Here is a 27,928-nt window from a genome sequence, read left to right on the forward strand (position 1 = left end):
TAATTTTTTAGCTTCTTCAAATGTGTATCCCAATTTGTTTCCAGTTGTCCGACAACAAATTCTGCTCTACCTATTGCAATTCTTTTCTGTTGCTCCACTGTGAGATGGCCAATTCGCAGATGAAAATCCCCGCGAGTCAAAATTTGATGTTCTGCCAACATTTTTTTGGATTGCAGCTTTCTTCTGACAAATTTCCTTTATCTTCATTGGCTTCCTGAATTTTTTCGTGAAACTAGCTACTAAAATTTTAATTTTCAACATAAGACCAAGGTCTTAAAGTCTTAGCCATTTGATATGCCGCTTCTGAAGGCAAAATCGAAGCTAATGTACACATTAAAATCGAACTGAAATTAAGGAAGTTGTGTAAATAAAAACAATTTCATTTATAATTCATTCATAAAAATTTTTTATTGTTTTTTTTCATATTTTTTTTCGTTTTTTTTTTTTACTTTTGTTTTGTCTTTTTTTTTTTGTTCGTTTTTTGTGGCTTGGTATTTTGCTTTCTTTTGTTGGTTTTCTTCAATTCATTTTTGTTTGTTTCTTTAATTACTAAAAAATTTCATAAAATTGTTTAGACTAAGATGGTAAGTACAACACTAAATTACAATTGTATGCAAAAGTAACTACTATTTGTTTTGTTTTTTTTTTATTCGTTATCCATTTGTTTTTTTTTTTTGTTGATTTTTTGTATATTTTTTATAAATATTTGTGTGTTTTTTATAATTTTTTTGCAAATATTCTTTGAGGAGTAGTTTTATTTATTTTTTTTTTTGAGTTTTTTCTTTGCAGTAAAAATATAAATTATTAAAAACGACTATTTAAAAAATTAAATATTTATAAAAAATATATATATATATAAATGTGTGTCTGTGTGCGTCTATATAAGCATAGAGGATACAAAATCTATGTACATTAACAAAAATAAAGGCTTTTGATAGCAAAGGATCGGATCAAAGTGGTTTAGAGTATAGAAAATATATATAATATATGTTCGATTCCTCCGTTTTCCTTTTTGTCTTTCAGTATTTTATGTGGATATATATATATGCATGTATTATCAAATTAGCACATTTACAACTAGTCTTGCTTTTACACTAACGAGGAACCATTTGCAATTTTAATCTTAGTTTTTTTTTTGTTGCATTTAATTTTGATATACGAGTTGAAAATTTGGGCAAACAGTTTAGAATAGAGAAGAGTTCAGAGGGAGGGAGCTTAGTAGCTGAGGAGAAGGCGGATGGATGGGCGATTTTGTGTATTGAGATCAAAATTAAATTGTATATTATTTTTTGGGTTTTTGTTTTTTAAATGAAACAAAAGTTGTATGTTTAAATGAGAGAGGAGAGCACTATTTTGTTGATCATTCGAAATGTTTCTTTTCCAATTGTGTTTTTTTTTTCATCTTAAAATTTATAAATTCAGTTGATTTCGCTTTACACTACACATATATATATATATATATACTTAGATATACAACATTATCATTGACTTTTGCTTCTTTCAAGTGGCTAAATGCACAAAAAATAATAATCAAGACCAAATAAACAAAATGAAATAAAAAAATATGTTTAAAATCAAAAAAACAAAAAAAAAAATTAAAATTTTGTTTTTTGGAAATAAGAATTTAAAGAATGATTTAGCAAAGTTTATGTGTGTGTGTGTGTGTGTTTGGAGGGGGAGAGGACTGTAACTTATAATAGAATCACTAAAAGTTTTCGTTTGTCTTCCATTTGTTTTTTTGTTTAAGTTAATAATTATGCTAAAAATTATGTTTAATGCCTTTTATGTATATATATCTTTATATATAAACTAATATAGTTGAGATAGTCAATTTTTTAAGTATATATATCCGTTATCAATTATTTATCTGCTTGCGTGTAAGTGTGTCGTCGTATATCAATGTGTGTGTGTTTTATGTTTATATATATATATATATACAGAATGCTTAGATGAAAAGTTGAGTCTCTCCTTCCTATATACCTAAGCAGCGTCAATGAGGAATTCTTGCTTAATTTAATTGCTAACTTATCATTTATTAATTAAATTACATTTAAATGTAAGCTTTTGTGTCTGTGTGGGTTTTTATTTTGTTTTTTTTTTTGTGTATTATTTACAATTTCAATAAATTGAAGCAGATTTTTCAGTAACATGCAAAACGTCAGGATCAAGAGAGAAAGATATCATTATCAATTCATTCATTCGATTTGGTCCAATTTTTTTTTGTAGGAGGGAGGGTGGGGTTGGTTTGGGGGCTGCTAGGGCTTTGTCTGTGCTTTTTAGTCTTAGTTTAGAGTCGAGCCGCTGGCTAGCATTTTGGTCAAGAAGAAATATACATATATATTTCGATTAAGAGAAAGAATACGTGTTATATATAGTAATTCTCTCATTTAGATCAAAAAATTTATGAATTATAAACTTTAGGCTTAAGTCAGTTATGTCCTTATCGAATTAACTAATTAAATACAAATAAAAAATTCATAAAAATCAAAGCGAATAGTCGTGTCAGAGTGTGTGTATATGTGAGTGAGTGAGTTTTTGCTTGTGAGAAAGTGTTGAGATATAAAAGTGTTTTTTTGTTTTTGCCTGTTACACAAAAATTTTATGACGACTAAAACTGCTTCAATCAATCGAGTCGAATCAATCAATTATAGGCCACATATAAATTGGCTCACTTTTGGCGCGTCTCCCCTTCTTATTCTTCTTCTTGTGTCTCTGCAACCCAGTCTTTAGATCTGTTTGTGTTTAGTGGTTTTTGTTGTCTTTTTACATATGCGGCGTACCACAGACCACAGAGCGTTGCGTGGTCCCCGCTCCGCTGCCGGTGGCCGAGGCGGCAGCCATCATTTGCGATGAACAGGCACCGGCCACTCCGGCGGCGGCCAATGAGGGCCAACGTTGACTGCAATAGGATCCCTCGCCGAGTACTGAGATCCGTTTGCCCTCGGAAGCGCCTGGTGCTATGCCGCCAGTGGCTCCCACTGCGCCCGTCGTCCCCACTCCCGAGCCCGTGCTATACTCTTTGGTTGAGCTCGCCGCTACTGCGGCTGCTGCTCCACGCATTAGCGTGGGATCTGTGTTTAGTTGCTTCTGAGATTTGGCTCGCTGCAGGCCGGGATTATTGATCTGTCCCACGCCACAGAATTCCGAGTTGGCGTTGTTGTCCGCTGCTGCTGAGGCATAGGCATTGGACAGGGCGCCACCATACATGAGGCACTCGTCCGCTGCCGCTGCTGCAGCCGCTGCTGAGGCACAAATGTTGTTCACCGACTTGTCCCAGGTATTCTTGATGATATTGGGGTTGTTCGTGTTGTCGAAGGTCAGGCCGCCGCTGCTGCCGCGCTTGACTCCCAGTGTGCCAGCGGATAGACCCACCACACCCACCGAACTGCCATTGTGGTGCATGGTGGCGACTGCATTCTGTTCATTCTGCTTCCTGGCCTCGGCATCGTCCTTCTCCTGGGCACGCTTGCGCTTCCTTTTCATGCAGAATACGACACAGGCGGCTATCACGGCCACAAGAGGCATGGCCACCGAAAAGATGGCAATGAGCACCACCTGGGCATTGGTTAGGCCATCGGTACGTGCTTGGGTGGTGGCTCCATACTGATGGGCATCGAAGTTGATTGAATCAAAGGACTCTTCGTCGCACTGCTTGCCCCGATAGCCATTGGCGCAGACGCATTCAAAGCTGTTCACACGATTCATGCAGGTGCCGCCATTGTGGCACGGCAGACTGCCGCACTCGTCGATGTCGATGGAGCAATCCTTGCCCGTGAATCCGGGTCGGCAGGTGCATTGGTAGTCATTGTTGAGATTGGTACAGCTGCCGCCATTGGCGCAGGGCTTGGTCAGGCAGAGATCGACTTTGTTGCTGCAGCGCGGACCATGGAAGCCAGCCACACATTGGCAACGATATTGATTGACCAAATCGATGCAGGTGCCCCCATTCTGGCACTTGTGCCCCTGGCAATCATCGATATTAATCTCACATTTGGCTCCCGTGTAACCGGTGGGGCATGAGCATTGGCCATTTGTCTGACAGGTGCCGCCATTCTGGCAAGGATTCGGTATACAGTTATCCAAATGCAGTTCACAAGTCGCTCCGCTATAGCCACTAGGGCACTCGCATTGAAAACCCTGCTGCTGTTGCTGACTGTTCTGTGCACCACCAATTGGACTGTGGGTAACATTACGGCAGGTGCCCTGATGGCATGGTTTATCCGCGCATGTCAACAGCTTCTCCTCGCACATCCGTCCCTTCCAGCCGTTGGGGCAAACGCATTTATAGCCACGTTTAGTCTGCTCATTAATGCAAACGCCACCATTCTGACAGGGTGGAACTTCGGCATCACAGGAATTGATCTCCGTTTGGCAATCGAGGCCAGTGAATCCCGGGGCGCATTTACAGGTGTAGAGATGTTTGCCCTGGTTGAGGCAGGTGCCACCATTCTTGCAGGGACGATGATTGGTGCAGTAGTTCAGATCCTGATTGCAAAAGAAACCGCCCCAACCCTCATGACAGATGCAGGTCCACTGTTTGTTGCATGTTCCATGAACACAGCCAGGAAATGGTTCACACTCATTGCACAAGGGTCCCTTCCAGCCCGATTGACAACTGTAAAGAGTGAGAAGAAAACAAAATAAAATTGTAGTTACATTTCACAGAAAGAGAGAGAGATAAAATCTTAAAATTAATTCTCCCCAATCACACACACACACACAAATTTTATGCTTGACTGCAGAAAAAGGCCAAATCAAGCCAAGCCAAGCGAAGTCTTCTTCATCAAGTGCAGCAGGCAAAATGTCTTCTTGTCAAACAATTGAAATAAAGCGAATATTGCAATAGTCTCACCCGCCACAGCTCCCGCCCGTCCCCTCGTTCAACTCTTTATCTTTAGATCATGATTCATGCTGATCAAAGAGTATCAAGTCAATGCATTTCTCACGATACGCACTTTTTTTTTTGGTTGCTTCAACGAAAGCCTTCACCCACAAAAAAAGACAAGTGAGTAGTTCGTAATAAATTCAAAGCAGGCAACAAGACAGGGAGACAGAGGAAGAGGTGCAGGGGTAAGGGAAAGGAGAAGGGGTGTTCAATTGATATGCAACCATCGACTTGACTGGCTTAGCAAACATGTGTTTGGCTATGCTTATAGAATTATTAATATATTCCCACCAATTTGCGGGTTTCCAGTTAAAAACAATTTTCAATTTTCAATTGGAACCGATTTGGAACCCAATGATGATATGTGGAATTCCATTTGGCACAATTATCACCACAGAGATAGATAGGTAGATAGAGAGAGACCACAAAAATGTTTGATTTCCGTTTGTTTGATTTCAATGCATAAATAATGATTTACTTCCTGCCAGCCAGTCCAAGTCCCAGGCCCAGGCCCAGGCCAGTGTGTCGATAGATAATCAATTTCAAAAACAGCAAAAATCACAATTATTAGCCTTAAATCCCCCTTTCCTACACCCCCCCAATAAACTGATCATTTGGTTAGAGTGTTGGGCTCTTTTGGTCTTTGGTCTTGAAATTGTATGCATAAAATATTTGCCAGCGTCGTCAAAAGTGTAGACTTACACCTTCTGTGGGAAATCTTTGTAATTCAATTTGACTACTTTGTCTCCTCCTTTGGCTGTCTGCCTTTGTGTCGTCTCTCATTATTTAATGTAGTCAAAAAGCAACGACGAATTGAAATGCAAAACCTCGTCGAGCAAATCAAATGACAGAAGCAAAAGAATTTCTTGCGGTTTTTGTTTTTATTTTTGTTGTTTTTTCTCTGCAGTTGGAAAAACGTGCACTAAATGGTTGCCCTTTTGCCAAATGTCGAAGAGAGGGAGGGAGGGGGAAAACAAGCTGTAAAAGGTGTGTCATCATGATGACGACAACAAACACTACTTGTCTGAAGTTAGCAACAACGAAAAGTAGTAACTATTTTAAAGGGAGAGAGACTCCTCCTAGTCACATGATTGTAGAAAGTTAAGTATATACATATATAGAGAGAAGTTATATCTACATATATAAAGATAGATACTTACACGCATTGATTGGGCTTCTCGCAGTGACCATGTTCGCAGCCTTTGCATTTGGCTAAAAGAAGAGAAGAAAAAAATACACAGAAAGTTAATTAAAATGTTAATGCCAAAAAACAAAAAAAAAAAGAAGGCAAAATCTACTTTTTGTTTAAATGATTTCCCAACACCTGTCCCCAAAAACAAAAACACACAAACACCCACTCAAAATAGACAGAGACAACCCACAACAAATACATCTCATCAAATTGAGGCAATTTAAACAAAAATCTCTCCGAGGAGGGGACAGAAAAACTTTCTTTTTCACGCGTCTGGCAATGAAAAACCTCTAAAAATACGAAAGAAACAAAACCTAAACTATCTACAATAAAACAAAAGCGCGTTAACAATAGAAGATGAAAAACGTTTAAACACCCAGAAAGAGGGAGAGGGACAGAGACAGCCCAAAATGAATCATGGGGGCCAATTGCTTTCAAACTGTAAAGCAGGAATAACTCGTTTCTAAGGCCAAAAAGGAACTACACAAAATGAAATAATCCCATGGCCATGAAGATGGCAAAGGAAGGAGGCCCCAAAAAAAAACACAAAAAGCAAAAAAAAAGAAACAGATTCCCAAGCTCTCAAAAGGTTCGACGAAAACTTCGATTGTATTGGAGACAAGGAGCAAAGAATGGGAGGGAGTTAAGCAGAAGTAGGTGGAGGATGGGGCTGGAGCTGCGACTTGGCTGAAGAATGTGGCAAACATGTTTTTTTTTCTTTTTTTTTTTTGTGTGACGGTGGGCAGGAAGTTGGGGAGTTGCCTGCACACATAGACGAAGTCAAGGCGCAAAAAGGGCCTAGATGAAAAATCGTGAACACAACTAAAAATGGGCAACGAAAGAAAGGAACGAACAAACGAACGAGCAACGTGTAAAGACGGAGGAGCCAACTTAACTTTTTCAAACTAAAGTTTCATTCAACAAACGGCAGCAACATTGAACAGCAGCAGCCAGGAAAATTGCTAGAAAATCACAAAAACGTGTTCTGGCTCAAGCGGGAGCAGCAGCCGAACGAGGAGCAGGAGGAGGAGATGCTAGGAGGCGGCTGCTCTTTTAATTCCCCTGCACGCAGATAATATATAAAAGCGTAATATTGGCAATTGCCAATGATTTTTATTACATAGTCGTACAGTAGAGAGTCTGTAGCCAGAAAGAGGAGGAGAATGAGATCGAGATCGCCGAGACCGCGAACGAGACGAGAACTCTTTTGAAATAATTTTCCCCTTTGGAAACCCCCAAGAACTGAAAGTGAGTCTTGTTGTTGTTGCTGCTGCTGCTGCTGTTGTTGTTGAGCTGGTTTAGTAGCCGGCAGCAGGAGTCGAGTTATAAAATGTTCTTGGGAAAAGAAGTTCACACGGCCGCAAGCTGGAGCTAGAGAACAAAATTGACTCTATAAATTGATAAAGTGAATGATCATTATTCTATGCAATGGGAAATTTACTTTCACTTGCCCAATTGATAGCAAAACTTCGCACGATGTTCAGACCCCTGAATTCAGTTCGCAGCTGTTCTTCCATTTTTTGGATAGCATTTCATTCAAAGATTCTTGCAAATAGCTTATTTCCTTAAGAAATTAACTTGACCAAAAAAAAAAGCAAAGATCCTCTTCCATTCATACGCACAGTAAAAACAAAAGGTTGACGCAAAAAAATACTAACTAAATGTTGGACCCTTTTTTTATCTGAGGGTGAGACAGAGGAGGAAGAGGATCAATTTTAAAGGAATCGAGCATCAAACTTCCACATGAGCAAACTTTTTGCCCCTCGCACGTTTTGGCTTTTTATTTGTTGCTGCTGGAAAATAATTTTCGTACAAGTGTGTGTGTGTGTGTGTGCCTTAATTTAAGCTCATTTTTGCGCATTTAAGTTGAAAATAAAACAACAAGCCAACAGCAACAACAGCAGCAGCTGCCTCTTCCTCAGCAGCAACAGGACACAAAATTATCTGACCGAAAAAAAATAAAAAACAACAGCAGCAACAAGGCCAGAGAGAGAGAGAGAAAGAGAGACTGAGAAAAGGAGAGCAAGAGAGATGGAGCTACGACGTTTAAGGTGTAATCAGGCGATTGCTTGGGCTGCCTCTAAAGGAAGTTCGTTCCTTTCGTCTTCAGCAATGTGAGGCATGCAGACGACCATCAAACAAAAAAGAAGAAGATCATCATCATCATCTTAAGAACGTCATCATGATCTTCTGAGCGGCTGCCGTCCAACCACACCTTTTGGTCCGAAAATCCTCGGCTCTTTTCCTTCTTCTACTTTCTGGAGCCCTTGCACTTGGCGTGGGAAGATTTTTGTGTGTTCTTTTTCTCTATCTCTCTCTCTCTCTCTCTCTCTCTGTCTTTTCTGCCTCTTGGGGTTTTGTCTGCTCTGGATTCACAGCTACTACCACAAATAAAAAAGGCCCAAAATCAGAAGAAAACCGAATCTTTTACGTTTCGCTTTCGGCGGCTGCTGCTACTCAAGTTCGTTAGACGTTTTGTTCTTCGTGCTCGAATGACAAATGACTTTTCCCCCACAAAGTTTCTATATTTTGTTTCTTTGAATTTCATTGATTTTTAATTTATCTCTTTGATTTTTTTCCCCCACTCCGCTTCATCTCGTCTTCTAGAGCAAGAAATTTAAATTTTTCGATTTTTCTTTAATTTTTTGGGGTTTTTTTTGTCAACTCATCATCACTTTACACATTCAAAATAATTACACTTTAATTCGTTAGGCAGCTCCTTTTGCTTTGGATTGGTTTGGACTGGATTGGAATTGGTATCCCCCCCTTCACTCTGTGTGTCTATCTATATTTTCCATGTTTTGTGTACAATCATCTCATTTGATTTGACAAGCAAGTGATTTTCAATAATAATGAGTTGCCAGGTGAAGTGGTGAGAGGACGCTTCAAGAAACCCCAACCACTTGACAAAGCAGAGACCGTCTCTGGAGTTGAGACTGAGGCTGGGGCTCGAGCTTAGGCCAGAAGCAACAACAAACAAATATGCCACAAAATGCTTGAAAATAACAAGAATTTGTGTATATTTAAGATGGAAGGGGTAGTCACCTTTTGTTTTTGTAAGTGACAGTGATATTTTTTCGAGGCTATTGATCTGGCTTTGAAACATTTGCCTCAAGTGATGTGAGGGAATAAACTAAAGATTTGTAAAAACGTTCACATTTTTGGCTACTTACGTTTTTCGCAATAATCTCCGTGCCATCCGGTCAAACAGATCCTTTCACCCGTTTCCGAGCATGTGTAATGGCCAAATGGATCCGCATCGTATGGGCGACAAAATTTCACACAACCCTCGCCATAATAATGAGGATCGCAGGTAACACGAAAATCATATTCAAGCCATGTATATTGTGATTCGGATTTGTTGGTCTTCCATTCGGATGATACTTCCAATACTTGTTGCACCGCCATCCGTTGGATAAGTACATCTGTTAGAAGAGAAGAAAAGAAAAGGAGAGGAAATATGAGTAAGAGATAAAGATAAAGGCAAAATGTGTGTGAGAACAAGTTTGAAGAGTAGTCGTCGTCGGCCAATAGACTAATGAAGATTAATTGGGTTAAGTTAACTCGAGAGATAGAGATAGGCCAGAGAGATGGGCAACAGGGTTGAGATACCGCTGAAGGCTAAGACGGCTCGAAATGGAATTTTGTTTTTGGAGGAAAACTCACAAAACTTTAAATGCAACTCAAAGAGTCTCTCTGAACCGGGGCTAAGCTAAGCTGGTGGAAGTCAAGTGCCGAATCGAGTCGAGCCGTGTTAAGGTATGCAGTCGATCGGGTAGGGTAGCCTTTTAGTTTTTTTCAGTTTTGTTTCGTTTTATTTTTGCTTTTTGCAATGAAGGAGACACGGGGCTTGGCATCAGGCAGGCAGACCGCTTGCCAACGACAACGTCGACGACATCCACAGCAAACGCGAGATCTTTGAGCCATGCATTTTTCAGCTGTTCGAGAGCTGAACCAAGCCGGACCGGTCTTTATTTCTTTTTTGAAAACTATTCGATGCCAACTTCTCTCTCTCCCTCTTTAGAGTGTGTGTGTGTGTGTGTCTGTGTGTGTGTAGCCACATTATGCCATGGTCTATAAAGTAAATTGCAGGTGCATGACTATTCGAATTGCATGCAGTCAGCCAGCAAGTAAAAGAGAGAGAGAGAGAGAGAGGGAGAGAGACGGAGATGACGAGTTGGCTTGAAGCTGGCTGGCTGAATGCGGCGTTTTAAGAGTTTTGTTAAGCTTAAAAACAGTCCGTTCAACACATAAATCTCCCGCAATGCCAATGCTCCTCCACCCACTCCCCACTACACCCCCTTCCCATCTTCTTCCAGAACACTTGGTAGTGAAAACTTTAGTGGCTTATTTCTAAACTGGCACACCAGGAGCAGCACCAGCAGCAGCAGCAGCAAAAAGCAAAAGCGTTAGCCTCATTTCAAGTGAAAGTAAGAAAAGTTAATATGAAATTTTTGATTCACTTTACTTAATCTATTACCAACCAATTCCACACAGCAAATACCAATTATCCATTTGGCTAATGTCAGAGACAATTTATTTATTATTTATTTTGTGTGTTCGACCTGACCAACTGGTTACTCAATAAGTACAGCAAAACAAAATATGGAAATACTTCAAAATATTCACTAATTAATTATCAAAAATATGCGACCGAAAACAGAATTCTAAGCCAGTTGCCAACTGCTGCCAGCTAGACAAGCAGTTGCAAGCGTCGTCGCCGTGTGTGCTTCACCTGTGCGGCGACAACATGGAAAACCGCTCAAATGCAAAAATCGCGCCAAGCAACAACATTCCCCAGCAGGCCCCAGGTAGAGAGATCAGCTTAGAGCCATATTGAATTGTATTTTGGTGGTTTTATTTACATTTGTGCAACACACATACACGCACTCACACTCTTACGCTGAGACACAGACAGACATTGGGGCGATTTGTGGCATGACAGGTTATTAGACGTACCGCAACTTTGACTAGACAACGCACAATTTGCTTGGCCTGTTTGGCCAGTTGTTGGCAGTAAAACAGAAAGAAAAAATTAAATAAAATAGAAAAATGTATGAAAAAAAAATTTTATTTTTTCTATACAATTTGTGAAAATTTGTTTTACTGTCAGCAATTCATGGAAAATAACTATCACAAGGAAGTGCATTTTTTTTGTTGTCATAAATGAAAAGTAAGAGCAGCAGGTGACAACTTTCCCCCGCCTTGGGAAAAAGACGGAAATGTTGTTCACAGTTTATCCTAGGGTTAAAAAATTTGAGTGCAACAAGAATTTGGTTGGACGAATTTCCTGACTCTCTTTTTATTTGGTGACTGAGACTAAAAGAATTTTTGAAATAAAATTTGATCAAGACACAGGACGACGTCAGCAGCAGCAGCAGCAGGCAGCAACAAGTTTTGTGGCATCAACCACTCTTTTTTTTCTTTATTTTGGCCTGTTGCTGAGTTGCCTCTGTTGCTGTTGCTGCTTTTTCTTGATCCAATGAGTTAAACTTAAAAGATAAGCATTTTAACAACATTGAAACAACAACAAAAACAACAACAACGTGCAACTAACAACTTTGGCATTGGCAGAGATTAATTGGTAGGTAGGGATAGGTGCAAAAAAAAAAAGCGAAACGAAAAAGAGCCAAGCGAAAATCTTAAAAGGCCCATGAGTTGAAAGATTTCTCGACGCATCACACAAGAAGAGGCCAAGAATCACCTTGCACGACGACAACGACTTGAGTTGAGTTGGGATTCAGATTCAGATTCTTGCCTGTTGGCTGTATGCTATATGCCCGAAAGCAAAAAACCTGGCGAAAAGGTCGAAGTATACATACTTCCTCCTTCAAGCTCCACCTTCTCATTCTCCCTGCGATGCGTGTTCTCCGTGTCTCCCCATCTCTCTCTCTCTCTCTCTCTCGCACGTCTTTTATGTAATTTATGTTAAATGAATATAACAAAACTTAAGAAAAAGACTTAAACTTGTTGGGTAGACAGGCGTAAACTTGTCTGCCGTCTAAAGTATGCGGGAGATCGTTGGTTTTTCTTTCTTTTTTTGCCACCGCCTCAGCCCGTTGCATTCCTTTTTCTTTTCGTTTCGTTTGGCTGTTGTTCCCTTCGTTAAATAATGAAATTAATCCTTGACAAGCGAACGGTGCGACGGCAAGTGAAGCTCAACTAGAAATCTGGGCACAAAATTGAATTGAAAATTGCTATTGTGGGGGGCAAAATCACCGATAAAGATAAAGATCTATTAGACTGGTACTTGAAAATTAGCTTGTTGCAGCAATCCTCGGGAATCCTCGTTGCCTCAGCAGGATGCCAATCTATAGGTCTTAAAACACACACACAGGCTGCAAAACAATTAAAATTCCTTCAAGGAATAGGCCAAGAGCTAAGAATAGACAAAATACAGGCAGACAAGTGTGTGGAGGGGGGAGGAGCAGATAAAAATGCTGTTTCTCTCTTTCTTGATGCTGATGAGCAAAAGAAGAAGGTTGAGGAGAATTCTTTTGAAAAAAGTTCATAGATCGTGAAAGAAAGTGCAGGTAGATAGCCCACAAAAGAATAGCAGGTAGCCCCCCGTAAAACTAATAATATTCTGTGGGAAAATTACCCAAAAGTGAGCTGCAGAGAGATTAGTAATACCCAAAGCTAATGAAAAAAACCATACCTGCTTTGATAAAAAGATAAAAGACAAATCTGGTTTTCGGATTTCCTTTCATGTGTCCTTGCTTAGAGAGAGAGACTGTGTGTGGTTCTCCTCCTGCTCGATCGATCTGTTTATCTACCTTAAAGATCAGTAGTTGTTGCATTGTTTTCAAGATGAATTACACCATACACAAAAACATACACGATCTGTAAATTCCTTCAACTAAATTGCAATTCGTGATATGGCCTACGCGACACAAGCCAAAATCGAAATTATACTTGAAACTAAATGAGTTCTGGGGGAGCCAAGCCAAGCCGAGCCAAGCACTTCCGTTCGCTTAAGGCAAAGACAACAAAGGCGACAAAGTCTGTCTGAGGTTTATCCCTGAACGCAAAAAACAACGACAGGAGTAGAAGGGAATTTAAAACCGCTCAATGTGCCGGAAATCTTACACACACACTCATACAGAGTGAAAGAGTGTGAGAGGGTAGTGTAGTTAGTTAGCGAAACTAGAACTTTTTGAAAAGGTATCAAATAACAGGTAAACCCAAAAATGACGACAAATTTTTTTGATCGTGTGGCTGTTGATGATGACAGCTTTCAATCGATCACTCACAGGAAGCAGGATATAGCCCAAATGGTTGTCTTTAGGAAGTAATTAATTCATAAATTATTAACTTACTGTTTGAGGGTGCATTTCCACTGCTATTCGTATCATGCCAGGCCTCGACGATCAATGTGAAGGTGCCCTGTAAGAGGAATAGAAGAAAAATAAAGTTAAAGAAAGTTTGTTTTTTTACTTATCAAAACGGGAAATTGAATTCAAACAAGGAAATCATCTTCATTTCATTTTCGTTTAAGTTTAAGATATCAATCGACGAGTGTATGACTAATTTGGTCTTGGTCTTCAATCTACTTAAATCCCACCACATCACATCAACAGCAATTCACAGCTTTGGGCTATTTGGGAGTAGGCTCATTATAAAAAGATTATGACAGCATTGCAGCAAACGTGTTTCTTGACGCCCACCAGCATACTCCGCTCAATAGATTGGATGCATTCAAAACTAATGCAATCGAAATGTAAATGGCAGTGGCAGTAACCGCGGCTGAGCCATTTGAAATGCAAATCCATTTGCTCAGCACACATACAAACACACAGAGCTCGCCCTCAATTCACACTTGATTACAAATGCAACAAACACACACACACGTATACAGTAACTGGTAGTGGAAAAACCGGCAGAGATGACACAAAAATCCATGAAAATGCAACATGGTTGCATGGCTGCTGTTCATTTTATTTTTTTTCTGTAGAGGTGGTGCCTGATGCCTGCTTGCCGCTTGTTGGGCGTTGTTGCGTTTTGGCCATTGCATGTAAATGACTAATTTTCTGGTGTTTCTTTTTTTCGTCTATAACTTTCGATTTTGCGTAAAATAAGTGTGTGTCTGTGTGAGTGTGTGTGAGTTTGTTTGTGTGGGTGGAGGTGGAGATGTAGAATTAATTTTCGTTGATAAGCCAATCCGCCGATTGATTGCATAACGGCAAATGACTGACTCCAAATCCAACTCGGCTTCGCCTTTCTGTGTGACAGACATTGAAAATGTATTTTATTTTTATTTTAATGCAATTTTCTTCTGTGTGTGTGTGTATGTGTGTTTTATGGGCACGACAGGAAACAAATCAGACATAGATGATCAGCAGCAAACAATGGTTAAATGAGTAGCAACTACAGCAGAAAGGTAATAATACTCAATGCAGAAATGAATTGAAATGATTGTGGATCGTAAAAATTATTTGTCTACAAAATTTAAGTGTGTAAAAATGCAAACTGTTGCTGCTGCTGATTTTTATACAAGTTCTATATGCATTTTAGGAAAAATTATCATAACGAAGTCGCCGTTTCTCTCTGTTAGTTACTCTGTATATCATAAGGAGGACGCGGACTCCAAAAATAACTAAATGAGCAGACGACAACGACGACGACGACGACGACGATGAGGATGACGCGTAGTGAATATCGCGTGCGGCGGTGCTGTATATCAACGTCAATATCAAAAGGCAGAAGCAGCACATAGGGTGAAGTGCATGCCAAATGCTGCAACAAACATACATAGGGCGCAAGCAGGAGTAGGAGTGGTAGTCACCGTGCACGTAGCAACAACAAGACACAGAGACAAGAGACAAGACAACAGGACAGCAGAAAAGAAAAGACAACAGACAGTCAGACAGAGAGACAGGCAAAAGTAACAAAGTTCAATACAAGAGCGAGACAGATAGACCGAGTAGAAGACGTTCCGTGTGTTGTCAATGCTGAGATGTTGCTTGACTATTTTTAGGCACTGTGTGTGTGTGCAATGCAGAAGAGGGCGATGCCAATGCCCAAACCCAACCCAATCCCCCCTAGCCCTCAAATCATCCAACCCATCCACATCCACACCACATCTTCTTTGAGTTATTCTCCAACTGTTGCCTTGCCTTTAATTAAGTGCAACATTAAATTAGTTGCCTAGTCTAGAGAAGTCTAGTCGTTGTTACTCTATAATTAAATTTATAATTTGACCTAGAAATATTTAAAGTTGAAAGTGCGCCCCACACACTCACACACACACAAGATTCAGTGGGAAGAAAACTATTTTTAAGCACTAGAGCAGACAGAAATAGTAAGTATATAAAAGAGGAACTAACTAAAGGCACGTGTTTTTCTTTTTCATTTGTTGCTAATTGTTTTTGTTTTGTTTTATGCATATTTTAAGCAATATTTTCAACTTTTTTCTGCCCGCACTTTGTATGCTAAAATTTACACATTTCACGTGCCAAACTCAACCTACCACCATGAGTTGATCCAACTGCGGCTGCTGCTGCTGCTGCTGCCCCCCTAAGGCAACTCAGCGGGTCTAGCATGACTTTGCCACTTTTAGCGGCAGCCAAAGAACGCGCATGGTAATGATAATAATAGTGACGTTGCACATGCGCGCAACAATTAGGAAGTAAAGTGTCTACGAAGGCACCCAGGAGACGGGTCACAAAAACCTAGAGAGGGTCACAGTGAGAGAGAGAGGGGGGAGGAAAACACCCCTTAAGTAAGCCAACAACGCACACGCTGCGGGCATACATAGAACATCTATTGTGGTGGTATATAATATCAAAAGTCGTTGGAAAATACGTTACAAACAACAAAATTGTTGTTGTTGTTGAAGAGCTTGAGTAACTTCCCATATATCCAAGGTAAAAATGTTCATTCTCTTTCTCTGCGCTGCTCTGCGGTGTGTGTGTCTGTGTGTTTTTTTGTTGTGGGGTGGCTCTGGCAGCGTTTCTTTCGTCGTAATAATAATTAAGAAATGCAAGGGGCATGCCACATGCCTTTCCTTCTCTCCGCCGCTCATCACGAATAAAGAAGAAGTACCATATATATATATATATCTTAGCCAGTCGAGCATAAAACCCAACCAAACATAAAAAACAGAAAAAGAAACGAAACGTTGAAAGATATAAAAGAATGTGCACAGGCGCTGTCTTGCTGTTGCAAGTATTTCAAATTTAAGCAATTTATTGAGCCCACGTGCGCATAAATAACCGCAGAAACGAAGCACGGGGTGTATATCTATTCAAAACTGTACAATTAAAATAAGGAAAAGTCCGAGTTTTCAAAAAAATCTCCAATAGAAAAAGATGCCTTACTTGATAAAGTCAAGTCTCGCTCTCTCTCTCTCTCTCTCTCTCTCTCTCTCTGAGGTCTCCCTCCCTTGCGCAAAGTAACGACAATTTTTAAAGCAGGGGTTGATAAAGCGCTAGCGCACGCGTTTCCAGCGCATACTTTTAATAGCCGACAGATGTTTTGTCAGCGCCAACAACCCTCAACAAGGACACGGCGCACACTCAACGGATACAGAGAGAGAGAGAGGGCATTGGGCTAGGCTATAAAAAGCCCAAACAAATTAGCAAAGATGCCGCACCAGAGACAGCAGCCACAACCATCCGGAGGAGGAAATTGACGGGCGTCTTTCTCGTAGATACATCTCCCCACACATCGAGTCTTCATTTTTAGGGCCACAACTAAATTTAGAACTCATTCCGAATGCGCAAATATCTGTTTGCTGTTTGCTATATGGCTGTATGAGAGACATTCAACTTACCGGCCAGGAGAATGTGAATCCGAACTGTATGGGATTCGAGAATCCTTTATTTTGATAGCTCTGCGCATCGGTTAGATTAACCGAATTTTCACCGAGAACCGGCGTTACGACATCACCGTAGGTACACTGCGATGTTGTATCGATTTTCGCTTGATAATGCTTCAAACAGACGCGAAACCGCGTTTTGCATGTGCCAACACATTTGGATGTCGCCGCATCCGTTTCACCGCTACAGCAATGTCCTTCGTTATCACGTCCGTTCTCATTGCTAAAGTATTTCAAACGCAATTCAAAATTGCCGGTACTGTGAACCTGCAAAAAACACAGAAAGAGAGAAAAAGGATTTTGATTAGTATAAAGCGTCAAAGACAATCAAATTAAAATGCAATTCATTAAAAATCAAATAAAAAAAAACAGATCTCAAGAAAAGTTGAGTGAGAGAGAAGGAGACGAATAAAGAATGCAGCTCCCCAACATGACAATAAATCTTTTTGTCGTTTTCGTTGTTGTTCGGTTTGTTGTTTTATGGCAGCTTTGGTATTTCTTTTGCAGAGGAATTTGCACCACAAAAAAAAAAAAAAATAACCTCAACTCAAACTCGGGTAGCGCAATTTGGAAAGAGACCCATGCAAAGGACCTGGAACTGGAAACAGGCTTATGAAATATTAAGAGTCAACCGAGACAGAACCGAAAAATAATATCGGCAGCATGACAAATGCACAGCAAGCGGTCGCTTTTCGACTGCCGCCTTTTTTCCTCTTTTGTTCGTAATAAATTCTGCTTCGTTTGGCCTGCCTTTCAAGTTACGTTAACCTGTGATCGACTTTCGACTTTTTAAAGCGCCGCCGCCAGAAACACAGATCAAAAAACGTTTCGACAAATATATTTGCATATTTTCGCTTTAGCCAAAAATTTGTTTTGATAGTCATCTTGTCATAAATTTCTCAATTAATTTTGCTTTTGCTTGGCGTTTTACGACTCACACAAAAGGTGTAAAGGCAGTTAATAGTTATGTGTAGGCAAAAAATGGGTCAAAAGATAAATGATTTAACTAAAATGATCCCTAAATGAAAATAAAAATCATTCTATAGAACTCCATTTTAACATCTGACCAAGGAAGATCACTAAACTTTAATTGTAAAGCCATAAATGGTGACTTGAAATCATAAAGTTGCCTTTTAACAAGCAAATGCCCAAAAATAGGCGCACTAGAGTTGAGTTATTGCTCTGATTATTATTATTGTAGTATAGTGTAGTTGCTTGGCCCGTTTTCTATAACTGTTCGGCAATTAACATTTTACCAACAACAACAAGTGGAGTAAAGTGAAGTGAAGCTTGTTAAAATGACAATTTAATTGTTAACAAGACACTGTGAGCTCACTCACTCACTCAGTCAGTCAGCCAGAGATTTGCTCCACATGTGGGAAGGTAGATGGTTCCCCCCCTCTGGTTTATTTTTTTTTTGTACTGGAGTCTGGAGAGTGAACATGGGTGTTTAATTGCTCAATTAAGTAGAAGTAGAGAAGTGCGCGTGTTTCAGATGCTGTTGGAGCTAAGCTCCAATTTTTAGCCCCAACCCCCAGCAAGTCAACCAACCAACTTAGGGCTCAGCAGGTGTAAGCCACACAAAAGGGGACCGAAAGAAGAAGTAACAAAAAGAAAAGAAAAACTGTAGCAAAGCTGCTTAACTATGATTTAATGGCGCTAACATTGTTGAAAAAAGACTTTTGTAATTGCAGAAAGAGAGTCAAGTGGGAATCGAGGGATGAAAAATGTGTCAAGTGTTGGAAAATCACTTATACATCAAATGGGAAAAACTACTACTCCATTCGAATACTGAAATGCAAAAACGAAAGACTTAGGCAACAAACTGCACAAGAAGCAGCAGTAGAAGTAGAAAAAGAAGTGGAAGGAGGAGCAGACACAGACGACAGGAGGCAACAACAAAAACAACAACAAAACGTGTATTAATAAGCAGCAGGCAACAAAAATAACACAAAACGAACGCAAAAAAGCAACAGCAGCGCTGCGTCGCCGTCGCCGTTGACGTCAGCGTCAACTTCGTCGGCAACAGGCAGTCGAAGAAGAAGCAAGAAAAACGATGAAGAAGAAGAAAGAAAGAAAAAAAATGTACAAGTAAAACCGAATTGTTTCCCACGGCATACGATTTTGCCGGTCAACATTGATGGTTAAAACGAACGAAACGAACGAAGCGTCAAAGCGTCGGCTCGCCGAACGACGAACCAAACACAAAAGGTGCGGTGAGCTGAGGTAAGGTGATGTTGACTGGCAGAGGGGGTTAAAAAAGGTGTAAGCGAACGCCAGGTGAAGAAGCGGCGGCCACTGCAGTGCAGCCATATTGAAAGAGACAGAGAGAGAGAGAATGAGCGCACGCGAGAGAGCGAAAACTGAACGGCTTATGAGCCCCAAAGCTATAACAGTTTAACACACACACACTGCGTGAAGGGGGAGCTCACCTAGCGTGTGTGTGTGTCAGCTGGTGGTGGTGGACAGAGAGAGAGATTTACGAAAGAGCAGCATAAAAAGAGCAAAACGTGACTTAAAAGTGAATTGGAGTTGGAGCTGCTGGAGAAAAAAACAAATGCAGCTGGCGCTGAAGGAGAGCCAAAGCTTAAGAGCAACAAAAAAAACTTGTTTTTTTTTTCTTTTCAACGGCGCTTTGAAGAAGAGCAAAAATATGCGCAAAAAAATACACACACACATACAAATGAAGGCAAAGACGAAGAATTAATAAATGATCAACTCGAAAAAAACTCCAACTTCAAACTGAAACTCGACGAGATGCGTCTGAATTAATAAACGAAACGAAACAAAAGAAATGTTAGAAAAACCATTAAGCGGAAGGAAGGTTAACAGCAACAACACAACATAAAAAAAAGGTGGAAAAAAGTAAATACAGAGAGTGCCAAGCAGAGCCAACTTTATTTTGATATGCAACAGACACACAAAAAATGAACAAAAAACAAAAAAAAAAATACGATAAAAAGTAGCTAAATGTTTTACAACGACTTTTAAAATATCCTATAAATAATAAAGGGGGTTGCCTCTGCATAAAGGGGCGCCTGACACACCTTAAAGTAATAAGCAATTTCTCTTGTTACTCTCAGTTTCTTGGGCAGAGTATTTAATACCGAAAACTAACCAAAAATTAAACCGAAACAAACAAAACAAAGGCGCAGCAGCAGCCCCCACTACAAAACGTTTGTCAAAATATAAACAAAACAAAAAAAATGAAAGAAACGAAGAAAAAAAAGCAAATCAATTTGCATAACACACGAAACGTTTTCTTAGTTTTGTTGTTGTTGTCTTCGGTTTTTCTACGTTTGGTGGGAAAAATTGAGTTAAAAGTGCAACCACAAAACGTTTATTTTTTTACATTTGACACCAATTTGAAGAGACTTCAATTTGATTTTCTCACAATGTGTTTGTTTTTTTTTTTTTGTCTTTTTTGACAACCAAATGTTAACAATTCACCAAAAATTTGGAGGGAAAACTTTTGTGATATTTTCAAAACAAACACCAGACTAAAGACAAAGAATATTGCCAATGGTGCGCCTAGATGTATGCTATTTTTTTAAGAATTTAGACTTTTCAAAATTCCCAAAAGAGAGAAAAGGAACCGAGACACTTGTTTCGCTTTATTTGTTTTTTGCCTTCAACTTTGAACTTTAGTACGCTTGAAAAACTAACTAGACCCAAAAAAAAGGGGGGAAAAAGCAAACCCAAACTATCCCAAGCCCTAGCTTTGCGGTGGACCCTAGAGACAGACATACAGAGAGAGACACTTGTTAAAGTGTTAGAAAATAGTGCGTTGCATTGTTTACCTTTTGCTTGACTCAGTTTGCTGCTGTTGCCCATCTAGCTGAAAAGCTCTGGCTGGGGGCCTTTTTCCTTAGGGTACTGCTATTTTTACTGCGATCACTCAGGCATGACGCGACTAGTTAAGACCCAGTTGCCCCTCTTGGCACTTGCTTGCTTTTTTTTTGCCATTTTGTTGTGTCTTCCACGTCAACTTACGTTGACTGACTGACTGACAGTTTGATGTTGTGGGTTAACACACACACACACACACACAACACAAAGGAGACATTAAAATGTATGAAAAACTTATAAGGGCACACGCATTTTGAGTCATCTTACTTTTGAGTTGTAATTCTACTTTTCCTACTACAGGTGTTTGTTTAGCTATCTTTTTCCTTTTTTCTTTTTTTTTTTTGGTTTTTTTCTAGAGCTTTTCTTCTAGTTATTGTTGTTGCTGCTTGGCCTTTTGCCACTGAAAATGTTGTTTATTAATCATTTAAATTCATCATCATAATCAACCGTTAACAACGGGCTTGGGAAACGCACACGCACACACACACACACATACCATACACAGACCCAAACAGTTATAAGCGCAAGTGAATCAGCGTGCGTGTGGGTGTCTCTTCTCTCTCCTTCTGCTGCTCCTCCTTCTCTTTGAATTTCTAAATAGCAATTAATTATGTTATGAAGACGAAAAAAAGAAAAGGGGAGACGACTCCGTCATTCACTCACTCACGCTCTTACCCATTTCATTCATTCATTCCTCAAGTTCTGTCCACATGCTCAATGTTAATATGAAAATTGCATAAATGCAAAAACATAATAAAAATGCACGAGAACGAGACAAAAAGAACGCGACGACATGCAGAGTAGAGTAGAGTAGATGATGATAGGACAAGACACTTCACCAAGAATTACGGTTATTTGATAGTCAAGTGAAATTAAAGCACAGCAGGAGAGAGAGAGCAAGAAAGACAAAAGGGACATGGCAAACCAAACAACAACAAAAAAGAAGTGGGACGACAATATGTCGAAAATTATTAAACAATTTATTTGACAGACTTTTTCAGCGAGATTTTTAAACTTTATTGAAGAATAAATTGAAAAGACGAAATTTATTTTAAACTATTTTCTAGTAAGTCACTAAGATATTTCGGCCATGCTTGGTAAAATCAAATGTAAAACACAAAGATTTTGGAAAAAAAACTTTACTTCGGATTTCAAAAAGAAAATCGAGAATTGTCTAAAATATATAACAAGTCACTGTTCGTTTTTAGAGATTTTTCATGCGCGGTTTTTAAAGTCTATCGTCTGCCTGATGTGGCCAACAGCTGCACTTGAAATTTTCAGCTGTTCGAGGCCGCAGGAGGTTTCCAGACGTGTGTAGACGCTGTTAAAATTAGCAACTAAAAAATACATACGTAAAGTAAAGCACGCAACAATATGCCAAAGTTAAGGGCGAAGGAACAACAAGAACAAAAACAAGCAGAAGGAACACGCAGCATGCAGTGCTCCTGTCACAGGGGATGCTGGCGTGAAAGATCAATGAAAGGCAACCAAGAACAAGAAGAAAATGAGGAAAAAGAAGGAACCAAATAAGATAAGCAAGTGAAGCTGCTGCTTTTTTTGCGAAGGAGGTGGAAGACATTTCTCTGCGCATGTGTCGTCGACTTGATGGTTGACCTACGCTGAGTATTAAAATGCAGAAAAAAAAACAACAAAAAAACGAAATATGCCTCGGCAGATGTTGCCCATGCCCCCAGCAACAATATGTGCATTAAAAGTTTCATGTATATACATATTGAAATCGAGTAGCTTATAGTATTTTTGGAAGGCATGCGCCGTTGGTGGTAATTTTTTTGGTTTTTTTTTTTGGAATGAACTGGACCTGTTTGCCGCAAAACTAGTTTTAAATCTACTCTCTAGAGAGAGAGTAGGAGATCTCCATCATAAACGACCCTAAAAGTGTGTAAGCAACCCCTCTATACATACATATATATGTATGTATGCCCATGGATTTGCTCAGCTGACACAGGAGGTTCTCATATTACGCAATCTAAGCAATTGTGGAACAAATGTTGAAAAATTGTCAACCACCACAGAAAAATAAAAAAAAAAACACAAAATATTAGAATTTATGGCATATTTGGCATTTTGTCACTTTAGAAGAAATGAAACGAAATTGAGAAAATGTTGTATAAAACAATAAACTAAAGCTTTTTAGTAGTCCAACTTAACCAAGTAATAGTGAAATTTGATATAGCAATATTTGACAATTATATAAAAAGCTCCGAAATTAATTCATTGACTTAATAATATAAATCTTGCAAAATTGGACTTTGTTATCATTTACTACACTTTAACCTTGTTTTGACTGAAAATTTCAAGAAATTTGTATAATTATAATCTGTTCAAATTATAAGACTATCATATGCACTATGCAGTCTGATTTTGATAATGAAAATATATTCCAAACACAAATCTTTTTTGCTCTTCTAGCGAATTTAAATTATCGCGGGTTACCACCACCCCAAATGCAATTTTTTTGGGCAATCTGGCAAGGCCTTTATCACTTGTTCTCTCACTCGCACGCATGCGTCGTTTTAATATACATGCGGGGAGGGTGGAGGAGGGGATTTGTTTAAACTAATTCGCGGAAAACTCACCTGCACAATAACTGTGAAGCAAATGAATGCGGTTAATAAACATTTAATCCAATGCATGTTTATTGTTTTTGTTGTTGTTGTTTCTGTTGGTTGGTGTTTTTTGGGTAATAAATTAGTTTTATATTGTGTGTGTGTAGTTGCTGTTGTTGTTGTTTAGTGTAATAATCCTCGTGAAATTTATTACCAAAAAACCAACGTATCAAGTAAAAAAAAAGAAGCTTTGAGTGTATATTTTCCTTTTCTTTTTTGTTTTTGGTATTTGTATTTTGTTGTTTCTCTCCTTTCTTCCTCGTGGCGTCCTCTTCGTTCTAACTGCGGCACATGGTTTTGCAATTAGTTGTTGTTGTTGTTGCTGGTGGTGCCATTTGTTGTTGTTGTTGATGCTTTTTTACACGTGCACGCGCCACATTGTTTTTTTATGCAAAAAATGGGAAAAAACACACAAAAATACACACTTTTGCGTATTCCTCTTTGGGCTTATTTGCCTTGCTTATTCTCACGCACAGCACCAAAAAAACCTAACGGTGTTTATGGCTTATTCCAAAAAAAAAGAAATGCCGCCAAAGACGGCAACTTTTTTCTTTATTTTTTTATTATTTATATTTCTTAAACACTTTTAGAACTCATGCAATATTCGTTGGTGTTGATTTTCGATTTTTACGAAATATTTTCGAATATTTGGAAAATACAACAATTTATTTTCCTTCTTTCTTGATTTTATTTTTCTTCACTTTTGCTTTTTGTTCACTTTATTCTCATGTTGCACATTTGAATTTGTTGTTCATTCCAATTGCATTAAATTAAATGACGCGCGCTTTTATGTTTAATATTTTTAATGCAATTTATTTTATTTAATTATTTTTAATACGGAGAGAGAGTAGCCGCGCGCACGTCCTTACTCCTTGAGAACCCGTTACAATTTGTTTTTTTTTTCGTTTCGTATATTTGAAATATTTGAAAATTCAAGATGTGGCGGAGCCGCGCAGTTTTACGAAAATAAACCAAAATAAATTCATCCGACAGCACGTCCGCTCACTTCGAAATTCAAATTTAAACTCGCCGCGAAAATTGTCAATTCGCCCCAGCTTAGAACTCGCCGATTTCGCCCGACCATACACCCAAATTATTTCGCCCTAACAACCAGACCGAACTCATTGCAACTCGAACATCAAGCGAATGGTGCCAACTGCAACCAATGATGCCAACTCGAACATGTTCGCACGTTTAACTTGGCCGCTCTCTCTTTGAATATTCGCCGCAACAAAATAAATAGCCGCCGCTGTTGCTGAATTCGCTCTTTTGCTCGAGTTCGACTATACCCAGCAAACATTGAGCCTCCTCCAGGTTAAAAATACTTAGGTTAAAAAAACTCCTCTACATTTGTAGAAGAAAAATGAAATCCTTTTACACAGAAATAGTAGAAACTTGTCATTCCTGATTTTGGAGGGTATATGCTTAAGTACGCATCACAGTTGACAGACGAAAGAGTGGTTATCATGATAAAGAGATCATGTTTCTGCTGAGAGTTGGCATATCTATTTGTATACATGTATATATATTTTTAGTTTTAAAACTTACTAGGATTCGAATGCAGCACTATAAAATATCCTGCTTAATTCACAGATTGATATCAGTTCGGACAATGAGCATAAATCTTCCGACGATGCATTATTAATCCCCAATTTAATTCAATTATTCGATTTCTGATTTTCCTATGTGTTTGTGTATTCAACGTTTTGTATACATATGTAGGGGAGAGTGGGGCTAATCGGCGCATGGGACAATCGGGCGCAGTCAAATTATCTTGAAATATAATAGCACGATCCAAAAGTGATAATTGTCCTAAGATCGCATTTTGGTAGGCTATATTTGGATCATAAACTTAGACGTATCCAATTCGTAGTATCCGAAATTTTTGGGATTATGTAATTTTTAACCTCAAAAATCAATTTTTTTTCGTTTTTTTGGTTTTAAAAACATTGAATAAATTTTTAATTTTGATAGATGTTAACTAAAACAGGTTCCGACATGTATTAACTTATGCTGTGCACTTCGTTCGTTCGGGGCAAAATGGCGCACTAGTTGAAATTTAAATATGGCGTTTTAAATTCATAGCTATATTTGAATAAAAGTCCGATATATAAACTAGTTATTGATAAAAACAGTACATTTGCCAGAATCAGACGGATCAGAATACTATATCATATAGCTAATGGTAGCTAATGGACAAACGATAAAATGAACATTTTTGGTGAAAAAAAGGTTTTTTATAAAACAAGTTTTTTAATATTAAGCTATATTTAGTTTTTTTTTTTAAATCGCTTTTTTTATATAAAAAACTTGTAAAACAACGATGCGCCACATTGCCCCGCTATTTTTAAAAGCGCCAATTTGGGGTATGTACGAAAAAACCGCTATAGCTTTGTAACGGTAAAATATATCGAAACGTATCTTTGAACAATAGTTTGACCTTTCATTTAAGGGGTTACGCCACCCCTGAAAAAAATAAAAAACAATTTTTTTTTTTTTGGCTCTAAAAATCCTCTATAGTTTTAAGAATCTTTTACACTTTAAATCATATCGGTATTCGAATTAGTTCCGAAGTTGCAGCGTTTAGAAGTGAGCGCGTCCGAGTCGGCCCCGACGTGGTAAATTTTTTTCTTTTGCGTTTTTCTCGAAACTACTATTTTTGAACCGGGGTGTCAAATATCTCCGAGTCTACTGGACCGATTTGGCTTAAATTTTTATCATATATTCTTTACAGTGTTAGGTATCTGCCCACGTAGGATTTTTTGATTTAAGGTCCTGTTTGGAAGTTATGAATTTTTTTAGCCAAAAAGGTTCTTCGAAAAAGAGCGTTTTTTTTTTCAAACAGCCGCCATTTTGCCAAAAAAAATTTTAAAAAAAAAATCCTACGTGGGCGGATAGCCATAGCCTTCCTGAATAACAAGATTTTTTTTGGATTTTTCGGGTGATGTTTAGCCGAGAAATTCGACACCCCACCTGCAAGGACTTAGAAATCATGGTGGCACTTGCCGGCCCGAAATCTCCGCCATTTTGTTTAAAAAAAATTTTTTTTTTTCAAAAAATATTCTTTAAAGTACCCTCAATCTGTGTATAATAAAAGTTTTTTCCTAAATTGTATACTGGCCGCAGAGCAATAATTAATTTTTTCACCTGTTTTTTGGACCTCAGGGGTGGCGTAACCCCTTAAGTGCTCATATGAGAGGATACGAGCTCCCGATCAGGATATATGAAGGGTTAAAAAAAAATGCGCCGATTAGCCCCACTCTCCCCTATATATTGTATATTCAGGATGCGGGCATTGGTATGACCAGTGAAGAATTATTTAGCAATTTGGGCACAATTGCCTGCAGTGGAAAAAATAGAATAGTGCGCCGAAATATTTCACACAGCGTCAAATGACGGGGTATTTTAAAACATATCCAAAATTCATCCAAATTGTGATTCGCACACCTGAAGTTTCAATTCTCAGAAGTTTTTGGAATTTTAATATTGGTCATTTGTTAGACCAAATTTTTGGAATTACATGTTGAACACATTTTTGAATTTGTTGCCTTCAAGTGTTTTTCTTCAAGTTGGTGAAATATAAATATGCGTACAGTAAAATCCGATTATAACGACTTCGCTTATGGCAGCAAAATAATGTTAAAAATGTAGAAATGCATTCAATTATCAGTAGCACCAACTCGGAATATTAAATACGATAACGACATTCCTTTATTGGTTTTGGAGAAGAGCTGTAAAAAAAATTTGAAGAGCATGTAAGAACATTGGCAATGGTGTGGCTATATAAGGGGAACCTTCCGAGGACAACAGTGTCCGAGGACAACAGTTATCAGTGTATTGGCCAGGACAGTGTTGAAAACGTCCAAGATCAAAATGAAGAAACACCTAGTGTTTCGGAGTAAATTAAAGCTGCAGAAATTATGCAATGACTTTAACGCACAGAATTCACATCTCGTTTTGTGATATGCGCAAAGGTTTTTATAAGTAAATAATTTAGTTTTGATTAAAATATTATTGATTTTATTTTGAAACCCATTATGAACCTGTCAACCGTAAAATAAAGAAAAAACTATTTTTTTGGGCTACTTTCGTTAAAGAGTCCTTCCCTGGAGCGTCGCTATAACCGGATTCTACTGTATTTTTCGACTGCAATACTAAAGTGCATTTTGTTGCCTTTGAGTGTTTTTACTTCAAGTTTGTGGAATATAAATGTATGCATAAATATATGTACATATTGTTAGCTGATCTTTGATCAAGAGAGACCTTAGTCTTTTATTTAATCGACTTCCAGAACTAACTTTTGTAAAGTGATTCAACTATCAAAAAGTTGTATAAATAACTGTGTACTGGCAAATGTGTACTGTGCACTCATAAATGAAGTCATAAAAATTCAAATAAATAATTTAATTTTTATTGTAGTCTTTAACTAGTTAACCCACAGTTCCTTTGGTTGAAACCTGACATTTCCATTAGATTATTAGCCTTGGGATTTCCATAAAATGTAAAATACCTTCAATCCAACTTTTGGCGCTCTTTTTGCATACAAAAAAAATAGA

General features: G+C 38.6%; 1 protein-coding gene across 1 annotated transcript; it reads right to left on the reverse strand.

Annotated features, from left to right (window-relative positions):
- Positions 1-938: 938 nt before the first annotated feature.
- Positions 939-24,399, reverse strand: LOC6651668 (neurogenic locus protein delta). Its single transcript, XM_002072786.4, has 6 exons — positions 23,343-24,399; positions 16,852-17,163; positions 13,397-13,463; positions 9,251-9,502; positions 6,046-6,097; positions 939-4,615 (listed from the first exon to the last, which is right to left on the reverse strand). Exons 1-6 carry the CDS (start codon positions 23,397-23,399, stop codon positions 2,764-2,766), a joined length of 2,592 nt encoding a protein of 863 aa, XP_002072822.1. The 5' UTR covers positions 23,400-24,399; the 3' UTR covers positions 939-2,763.
- Between the last annotated feature and the right edge of the window lie 3,529 nt (positions 24,400-27,928).

Source organism: Drosophila willistoni, chromosome 3R, assembly GCF_018902025.1.
Source record: "Drosophila willistoni isolate 14030-0811.24 chromosome 3R, UCI_dwil_1.1, whole genome shotgun sequence".
Lineage (NCBI taxonomy): Eukaryota > Metazoa > Arthropoda > Insecta > Diptera > Drosophilidae > Drosophila > Drosophila willistoni.

What these genes read in the sequence shown, in the direction of transcription:
- LOC6651668 (XM_002072786.4), bottom strand. Translation starts at nt 23,399, where the DNA reads ATGCATTGGATTAAATGTTTATTAACCGCATTCATTTGCTTCACAGTT. An exon ending in GCTTCACAGTTATTGTGCAG is followed by an intron (nt 17,164 to 23,342) that starts GTGAGTTTTCCG and finishes TGTTTTTTGCAG; the next exon opens with GTTCACAGTACCGGCAATTT. An exon ending in CGGAGATTATTGCGAAAAAC is followed by an intron (nt 6,098 to 9,250) that starts GTAAGTAGCCAA and finishes CTCTTCTTTTAG; the next exon opens with CCAAATGCAAAGGCTGCGAA.